Source organism: Ammospiza caudacuta, chromosome 25 (genome assembly GCF_027887145.1).
Source record: "Ammospiza caudacuta isolate bAmmCau1 chromosome 25, bAmmCau1.pri, whole genome shotgun sequence".
Lineage (NCBI taxonomy): Eukaryota > Metazoa > Chordata > Aves > Passeriformes > Passerellidae > Ammospiza > Ammospiza caudacuta.
The window spans coordinates 7,952,666-7,961,976 of NC_080617.1; the positions used below are offsets into that span (position 1 = coordinate 7,952,666).

A 9,311-nucleotide genomic window follows, 5' to 3' on the forward strand; every position below is an offset into this window, starting at 1 on the left:
AGGAGCAAAACCAGCTCAGCTCCCCTCTCCAGCCAAACCATTCCAACATTTTGCTGCTTAGAGGAAAACAGCCCTTTATAAAACCAAAATTTTATTTTATTTCAACCCCTCCTGGGCAGAAAACATCAAGTGCCACAAGTTTATCCAAGCCAAAACATTCTCACCCACACCATCTCTTGAGCCAACCTAGAGGAGCACCAGCAACCCAAGGAAGGACAACTTAAATAGACCCACTGACAAATCCAACCCCTCCCAGCCCTGCCAGCCCCACACCAAAGGGGGAACCCGGATAAATACAGTGCAATAATTACAGATATTTAGCAAAGAATGCTACAGTTAAAAGCCCTATCCTACCCCATGTCCCAGGGCTTGTCCCAAGCTGTTTCCCAAGCTCCTCTCTGCCTCCCCCAGGCATACCGGTTCCCAGTACATTCCAGTTTTGATACTGCCAGCACCAGCAACTCCAAGAGGCTGGAGGGAGCTGGTGTGCACTGGGGCAGAGGGGCTGCAGCCCCTCAGGGAATATGGCTCCAAATGAGGCTAGAGATTTGCCAGAGCTTCATCCTTCCCTCACCCAAAGATGACTTCAGCTTTGCTGCCTCAATGGTTTTTTAAGTATATTCCAGCCGTGGTGGGGAAAATGCCACTGGAAATGACCTGTTGTGACTGTGAAGAAGCAGTTTAACTGAGGAGCAACTGGAATGACCCCAAACCATGACACAGCCCATTCTGGGACGAAGTTTCTCTGCCACCCAAGGGCACCCCTAACCCATGTGGGGCACCCAAAGGCACTCCCAGTCTACCAGCATGCCCAGGGTGGTGGGAGGTTATGGTGGGAATCGGTGCCCCATGGATTTATTGGGGGATGCTGGAATGGGTCCTGGATGGATCACAAGGCACTCTCAGAGCCCAGTGAGGTGACAACCAACCCAGGAAAGTGCAGAGAAGCCACACTGGGTGAGCAACACAAGGCCCCTCTCCCCCCAATCCTCAGAAAACCCAGTACTCCCCAACATACCCCAATCTCTCCAGTCACCCCAGAGATTCCACATGCTCAGGACACAAGTGGCCGGAGGGAACAAAGGCAATGGGGACTGGAGGACACTCAGTGCTTCAGCAGGTCTCCCAGGTCATATGTCTCAAAGAGGTCTGTTACACCCTCGTCCTCAAGCCCCCAGAGATAGTCATCCTCTTCCAGGGGGGGCGAGAAAGCAATGAAGGGTCCCAGCTCCAGGCGGGAGGGGGTGTACGGCAGCTGATCCTCTGTCTGCTGCAGAAGGTGGGCAGGGGAGCCCAGGAGCCCAGGCTCCATCTCCAGCAGTGAGCTGGGTCCCCCCTGGATTGGGAGAGGCAGAGATGGGGGTGAGAGAGGAGTTCCTGTGCTGCCCCAGCTCTGGGAGATGGGGTGGAGTAGCTGTGTGGCTGATGGGGAGCTGTTTGTCAGGCAAAGGGGTACAGAGTGGTCCTGTGGGGAAGTGACAGCAGAGGGTGCAGGGTGGTCCTTGTTGGGGCTTTCCTCCATGATCTCCTCTGGACAGAGGTACACCTCGATGGGGCCGTTGGTGCTCTTCAAGTAGAGCTGAAAGTTCTCCTGGGAGGGCAGAATAAGGCTCAGGGGGGGCACCCAGAAGGTCACCCATATCCAACTCCACTAGCCCCAACCCATGAGGGATCCAACTGGGGCATTGCAACCCTTGAAGGACCAGCTCAGAGTCAAACAGCCCCATGGAGACACCCCAAAACCACCCAGGGTCATGCTAGGCTGTGTCCTTGGGATACCCTAGAGGGACCCATCAAGCGTGTCACGGATCCAGCAGCACCCACACACACCTGGCTGAAGTCTGGCACCTCCAGCTGCGTCTCAGGGGGAGCCTTCACGGCAATCACCGTCTGCTCCTGGAAGCTGCTGATGGCACGGAGGTCCTGGTAGGTGACATATGCCAGCGTGGACAGGGACGAGGTATAGGAAAAGGAGGGGCTGCAAGCAGGACATAACCATTGCATCCCTCCAAGCACCCCCCAAGCCCAGGGGAATACAGCTGGAGGAGAAGGGGCTCAGAGAGATGCCCAAGACCCTGCCCTCCCTCCCATCTCCCTCAGCAAGGATATCTCTGGTTGGACTCATTGTCAGCCAGCTGCTGGATCTGCAGGGCACAGTCCTGCACGAGCTGGTCCAGCATCCTCTCTGTCCTAGCCAGTTCGGCCAGTTCCTCATGCAGCACTTGTTGCTTCGCCACCATTGCTGCATCCTCAAAGATCCCTGTCCCCCTGCCAACGGAGATGGCATCTGAGTGATGGCACAGCACACGCTACATGTGTCCCCAAGCTACGTGTCCCCCACCCTGCCCCATCCCTGTGTCCCATCACTTACATCCACTGGATGTGGTTCTTGGATTTCTTGCGGATGAGCTGGATGCCCTCCAGTACATTGGTGATGTCGTAGATGCGACGCTTCTGGACCTCCAGCACCTCGGCAGCTCGATTCAGATCCACAACACCGTCGGGAGACTCATTCAGCAAATGGATGAATTTTTTGGTGAGCAGCCCCAGTGAGGTGTCGTAGCGAGTCTTCTCCCCAGGAGACTTGGGGGCTGTGGGGAAAAAAGAGACCGCCCATCCTCTCCTTAATTTGGGATGTGGGATGGAGGTAACATGGGGCTAGACATCAGAGGCCACGTTTTCCTTTCTTTAGTGTCAGATTTGGGACAGAGATTATATAGGGTTGGAGAGAAGAGATCTCCCCATCCTCTCCTTAGCCAGGCCCGTGAGATGGAGGTATCACTGGGCTGGACTTGAGAGACCCCCCCCCATCCTCTCCTTTGTGTGGGATATGGGCAGGAGGTGACATGAGGTAGCGCTAGAGGGGACATGGTTCTAAGAGGGAAGAGAAGTGGGGTCTGCTCCCCAGCTTCCCCTGCCCCATCTCACCCCACATCACTTACTCCTGGGGCTGGGGACCTGTGCCAGTGTCCAGACCTTCCCCTTGGGCGTCCGAAATTCAGGGCCCTCCAGGTCCAGCTTCCTCTTGGCCTGGAGCATGAGAGAAAACCCTGCATTGTGGCCAAGCCAGACACCCCTCTCATTTCCCCCCACTGCCCCAGGGCCATCAGCCAAGCCCCAGGTGCCACTGGATGAGCCTCTTGCAGGATTCCCTGGGTGAGGGAATCCTGCAAGAGGCTCATCCAGTTGCAATACTCCTTTTGGGAAGGGGCACAGCAGCACCCAGCAGTGAGGTGAGAGGCCACTGGGAGAACTGGACAGAGAGGAGATAAGGGGTCCCGTCACCTTCCATGACTTCCTGCACACCCTGGCAAGTCACAGGGAACCCACCAGGATTCCCCCTCACCCCCAGCTCCTGGCAGGGCTCCATGCACTGACCCCTGGGAATGCAGCAGCTCCAAAGCCAGATTCTCACCCTCCCACCCTGCCCACTGGGGTGCAGGATTTCACTTCCCCCCTCCCACCAGGTCATGGTTGAGGCAGCCGAGGGCACCCAGCTGCCACCAGCACACCTGGGACCAGCTGGGTTCAGCCCCCCCAGGACCCCTGGACACGTGTACACAGCTGGAGGGAAACTGGGGTGAGGGAAATATGCTGGGTTCTGGGAGGGGAGACAAACATCCCTGCACCTGCTGTCCCCTCACCATGGCAAGCAGCTCCTTGAAACCCCTCCAGGAACCCTGAGCAGCACTTGGGCAAAGGGCCCCAGGGAAAAATACAGCAGAGTAAATCCACAGGAGAACTGGAGGCTGTCACCAATCCCCCCGCCCCCCCCACCAATACAAACAAATCCCCCAAGACCCCTTCACACGCACAAACACGCACAGGGTGATTTGTGGAGGAATGCTTTGGCTCAGCAGCAAAAAGAAGACCCCCAGCCCCATCCCAAGTCCCCAGCAGTACCTGCTCCCAGGCCGGGCTGTCCCACAGGGTCCCTCCCAGTACGTCCCGCATGGCACCCAGGTCCCTGTGCCGGCTCCGACGGCGGCTCCCTTGGGAGCACAATGCACTGTGCAGGGAAGGGTTGGGCACCTCGGCCTCGTTCCCACCCGAGGGGGCTGGTGGGAGAGGCGCCAGGGGCTGTTTTCCTCCCCCCAGGGAGCCAGGTTGGTCCCGAGCTCCTGTGGGAATCTGTTCCCTCCCACCCTTCCCCTAGCAGGTTTTTCCCAGTGAACTTGCCTCCAACCCCAGCCTCGTGGCCCCAGATCTGCCCCGCAGCTGCCGGCACCACAACAGTTAATGCTGAGCGCATGGGAAACACCTGCCTCAGATAAGACCCCATCCATCTGCCAGCACCCTGCCCCCCGCCGGTATCCCTTGCTTCTCCAGCATGGATGGCCATGGCCAATGTATGTTGCCATCACTGTTGGAGAGATCAGCTGCACCCCACCTACCCCAAGTCATGGGGAAACTGAGGCACAGAGCAACCCACAGCAGGTCCTGGTGTTTCCAGAGACCTCCAAAGCCCCCGAATCCCCCGTCCCCATGTGTAGGAGGGGATAAAGGGGACTCCTGCTTCCCCAGGTGCAGTTTTGGGGGTTTAGTGGGCTCAGACAGCGGCAGGACCCTGAGTTCTGAGGCCCACCAGCAAGGGACAATGGACAAGGGGCTCCCTCTTCTGACCCAGCTGCCATCCCCCGAGCTGGGCAGGACTAGGCACAGCGAGTGGCTCCCAGCACCCTACCGGCACTGGGGGAAGGGTGGGGGGGGGAAGATGAACCAGAGTAGGTAGGGGAACAGGGACCACACCCAAAGACCCCCTCCAAGACGTGGCAGGACCACCCCACACCGCTTGCCAGCCCCCATCCATGGCTCTCCAGGATGTGGGAATATACCATCTACATGCAATATGGTGGTGGGAAATCAGGCTTGACCCCAAAATTTCGGGTGTATATAAGGCAGTGAGGGGGCAGGCTGGGCCCCCTGCCAGCTCTGCCTGCCAAGCAGCCCTGAGCCCAGCCCTGGCGCCAGGGGCTACACCCTGAGCCCAGCCCAAGCATCAGAGCATCCCTCAGCCCCCCCGCGGAGGGCTTCTCCTGCCAACCTTCCTTTCAGCAGCATCCGCTGCCTTCTCCGGGCTTGCCCGGGCTCTGCCCGGTCCTTCACAGGGCCCCCCCCCGTTCCCTCTTTCACCGGGGGCGTGGGAACGCAGCGCCTGGGGCTGGGCGCCAAGGGCCACTCCAGGATCCTGCGGCTTGTGCTGAGGGGCTGCTGGGTCACACCCTCACAGGTGGGTCCCCCACTGCCTTGGGGGTGGCTGAGGGCTAGTAGTGCACGAGAGGCAGACAGGGGAATGGAGGCTGATCCCAGATCTGGGAGACAGTGAGACCACCGTGCACTGGGGAAGCAGACAGTACCCTCAGCCCAGGCGCTGCTCCCTACTCTAGGGTGCAGCCAACATCTGCATCCCCTCCAACAGCCCCATCCTGGGAGATGTTTCCCGGTAGTGAGGAGTTTTAAAAGCCATAGCCAAAGAAGCCTCTCCAAGGGCAGCAGCACAATCACCACTTCCCCACCCATCCCTCCCCCAAAAATCCCCCCTTTTGCCTATGCAGAAAATCCTTTGATGGGATCAAGGCGGGATGGGACTATGTCACCCCTGTAGAATCTGAGGTGCTGCTGAGCAGGTTCTCCCACAACCCACAGGCGCTGCCAGTCTTGGGTGCTCTTTGCACAGATGGCTCAGGCCTGCCAGTTTGTTCAGAACCACAGAGGACTCTTGTTCCTGTTCAGGGTGAAGAGCTGGGATCCCATGGCAGAAACACCCCTCTCTCCAGTGCTCTCGCATAGCCCTAAGCCCCTGTAGAGACCAAACATGGGCAAACACTGATGACGGGATTGGCATGGGCTAAAACCACTCCAAAATACACATTTTTCCCTGAAGGAAAACACATTTAATTACTCCAGAACCCTCAAATTGGAGAGTATGGTAAACATAAGGCTTTTTCGGACGGTGAGAGACAACCCATCCTGCTTTCCCGTGGGGTGATAGGCTCCTCCATGTGATCCCAGATCACTCATGTGGCACATAGCCGTTAGGAGCGGCTGCAATTGCCCTGCTTGGGAACTGGGAGGAAAGGCTGGTATCTGATTGCCTGCACACAAAGGCTGTGCCATAAACAGGGTGTGTGCGGCAGGAACCCCAGCTGTCAGGGCTTTGAGCGCCATACTGGGGCTGGAAACAGTATCTTCAGCACCACAAATGGGATAATGGCAGCAGGAAGTGGGGAGAGGGGGGAATGCCTCTCCAAAGCCACCAAGGGGAGAGAGGAGCGTGTCGTGTCCCCAGTTGTCACATGAGCCCCCAGACCCATCACAGCACACGGAACATCTCCTTGTGTGGGTGATGATGGTGGTGATGACAAAGAGGCAGGTAGCCCAAAACCTCTTCATCCCAGATGTCACTTAAGGACAAGCACTTCATGTCCCAAGTGTAACACAAGACCCTCAGGCCACTCCCCAGCCACATTTAGGGGACGGTGGCAGGAAGGAGTACCCTGAGCACTGGAGTGGGTGATGATGATGATGACAAAGGGGCCACTAGCCCAAAACCAGCTCTGCACACCCACAGAAATGGTACTGGGAGTCTGTGGGGTGTTTTTAAGGGAGGGGGCAGAAATTATGGTGTCTTCTTAAACAACAGACCTTGGCAATGCAGGATGTCTCACACAGTTTGGAGACAAAGAGGCCAGAGAGGAGACAGGTGGTCCCAAAGTCCCCCGGGATGGAACTCGAAACAGCCGCATCCAGCCCCCCAGCCATGGTACAAACGGGATGCAAAGACACTCCCTCTCCCTCCGCTGCAGCAATGTCCCCAGCTGGCACCAAGCATCAGGGATTGGGAAAAGGGGAGGGGGCGGGAGAGGAATAAATAAATAAATCAAGCTTTGGGAACACTGAATCAGTGTTAGTGGGGTCTGGGATCCCTCCCAGGACCGAGGAAAACAGAGGCGCACAGTGAGGGCTGGATGTGTGCCCAGGCTGGAGCAGGCAGGAATTAAATGCCAGCTGCTGGCGGGGCCGACGACTCGGAGGGGGCCCTCCGGGAGCAGGGACAGGCTGGGCAGAGCCTCCTATGTGCCCTGACAATGGGCACGGGGCCAGCCTCACTTGTGCCTCACTTTCTCTGTTTAGGGGTAGCTTTGTAGCTTAGTGTTGAGCTTTATAAACACAACCGTGACCCCGTGGCTTGGCGGCAGGGATATGGGACAGCAACCCCCTACCCAACTCCCAGCAGCAGGGTCTGAGCTATAAAGCCTTGGGGTGATCCGTGGAGGATGAGACCCCTCCCAAAAATCTGACATTGCCAGCCCCACTGTAACCACGGAAAGAAACCAAGCTTAGAAAGCAACCCCTGTTCTGTGTCCCCCCACCTGCCCGGGTCACCTCTGGGGGTCACAGCTCCAAAGTGGGGAGAGCCAGTGGGCACGGCTGGTGCCCCCTGCCCACAGCAGGCAGGGGGTCTGCCTGTACCCATTCCTCATTTCCCCACCATAAAAAGGGCTTCTCAAAGCGCCTGGGATTGCTGACCCGGTGTTGAGGCACAACCCGGACTTTTTGCAAGCTGGAGAAGGGCAATGAGGCCGAAAAAGGCCAAGAAGCGGAAGCTGGAGCCCCGGGCACGCAGGGGCGAGGGGAAGTTGAGAAACATCTGAGCCATTTCTCTGCGACTTCTGATTTCAGACTTCACCCTCCCCCACCCCCAGAAAGACACATTAGAGGGTGCAAACTCCAATATAAGCTGGAAAATTTGAGAGGGGGGCTGTACATGCTGAGGCCACCTACCCCTTGCTCCCCACCCAGCACCATCCCTAGCCTCCCGTGCCCCTGAAGCAGCACCCGAGAAAGAGACGGGATGCAGACATCTTACCGGCAGCCGTCCCGCCGAGGCCGAACAGAGGGTCCTGAGCTCGGGACCTTGTGGGGTGTCACAGAGGCACCCGCACCGCAAAGCGGGGGCGCTGACAGCCGCTGGCGTGTAGACCTGGGTGAAACAGCCTGCGGATAACGGGGGGCTGCCCAGGCTGGGAGCCCCCGGATCACAGGAGACCATCACTGACATGACCTTCTTCGAGTGGCGGTGGGGAGGGGGAGGCGGGAGGGCGGTACCCCCCATCCCCGGGGAGGGGGACACTCCCCTGGGGACCCGCAGCATTGCAAAGTCCTTTCTGAGAAGCCCGGCCCGGGGAAGGGGGCAGGAGCACCCCGCGATTCTGTAGCCGGGAGCGGGGGGTCACAATCTCAGCCGGGGCATTTTGGGGGAGCGAGAAGGCGTTCCGGCGGGCGATGTCACCGGCCGGTCCCCAAATTGCCCCCCAAAAAACCCGCAGAGACGAATGCGGCGGCGATGCCGCCGAAACCGGCGGAAAATTCGCTTTTGGCCCCAAAAATCAGTCGCACTGGGGCCATATGGGGCCGGGGTGGCCGGAGAGCGGCCCCGCCTGGGCCGGGACCCCCGTGCCCGGCTCCACTCCCGCCCGATCGCGCCCGGCCCCGAGCGCTTCTTTTCTTTTTCTTTTTCTTTTTTTTTTTTTTTTTTTTCCGGTTTTTTTTTTAAGCGCCAAAACCCGTGCCGCGAAATTCGGAATTCCCGCGGAAAATGCCGCGTGCTGATTGGCTGTCGCCGCCGTGGCCCCGCCTCTCCGCTGCGGCCGGGAAGGACCTTAAAGTGGCCGCGCGGCGGGTGGGGTCATCGATGCAAATAAGGGGATGGACCTTCTTGAGACCACCTGCTGGGGGTAGGGGTGCCTGTTTTGCGGGCGGAGGTCTTTTGCGTTGGGCATCAGGACTAGGATACATTTTCTGTTACTTATTTTTTCGAAGATACTCCCCCCCATCAATCTGGTGGGGTCCACCCTGGGGGCTGCGACCCTCCAACCCCATCATCCCGCATTGCTCACTATCTCTTATCTCCATCAAGCCCCAGTCCTCATCTTCTCATCCTTATCCCACCCTTCCCATCGCTCCCCCATCCCTATCCCCAGTTACAGCAACCCAGGGTAGGGGAGAGGGAGCCACCTCTATTTAAAACAAAAATTTTGGCCTCCACCAGCCAGAGGCTGTCAGGTACCTCCTCACCCTGCAGACAGGTGACAGTGCTGTTGGTGGAGGGCAGGGATCTCAGAGGGGCTCAGCATGAGGAGATTTGGCCCCTGGTTCACTCATAGTTCATTCAACCTGCCACCCATTGCTCCACATGCACCCCACCCACGTCCTTAGAATGAATGCACCAGGTCTTCCTGGATAAGTGGAGAGAGAAAAAGGGGATGAAGGGCACCCAAGCCGGCCTACAGGGTATTTCAGAGTGCAGC

At 58.3% G+C, this 9,311-nt stretch overlaps 1 protein-coding gene across 1 annotated transcript; it reads right to left on the reverse strand.

Annotated features, from left to right (window-relative positions):
• Positions 1–1,105: 1,105 nt before the first annotated feature.
• Positions 1,106–8,155, reverse strand: E2F2 (E2F transcription factor 2). Its single transcript, XM_058819824.1, has 6 exons — positions 7,871–8,155; positions 2,943–3,030; positions 2,372–2,591; positions 2,110–2,268; positions 1,831–1,945; positions 1,106–1,591 (listed from the first exon to the last, which is right to left on the reverse strand). The coding sequence occupies exons 1-6, from the start codon at positions 8,153–8,155 to the stop codon at positions 1,106–1,108; spliced, it is 1,353 nt and encodes a 450-aa protein (XP_058675807.1).
• Between the last annotated feature and the right edge of the window lie 1,156 nt (positions 8,156–9,311).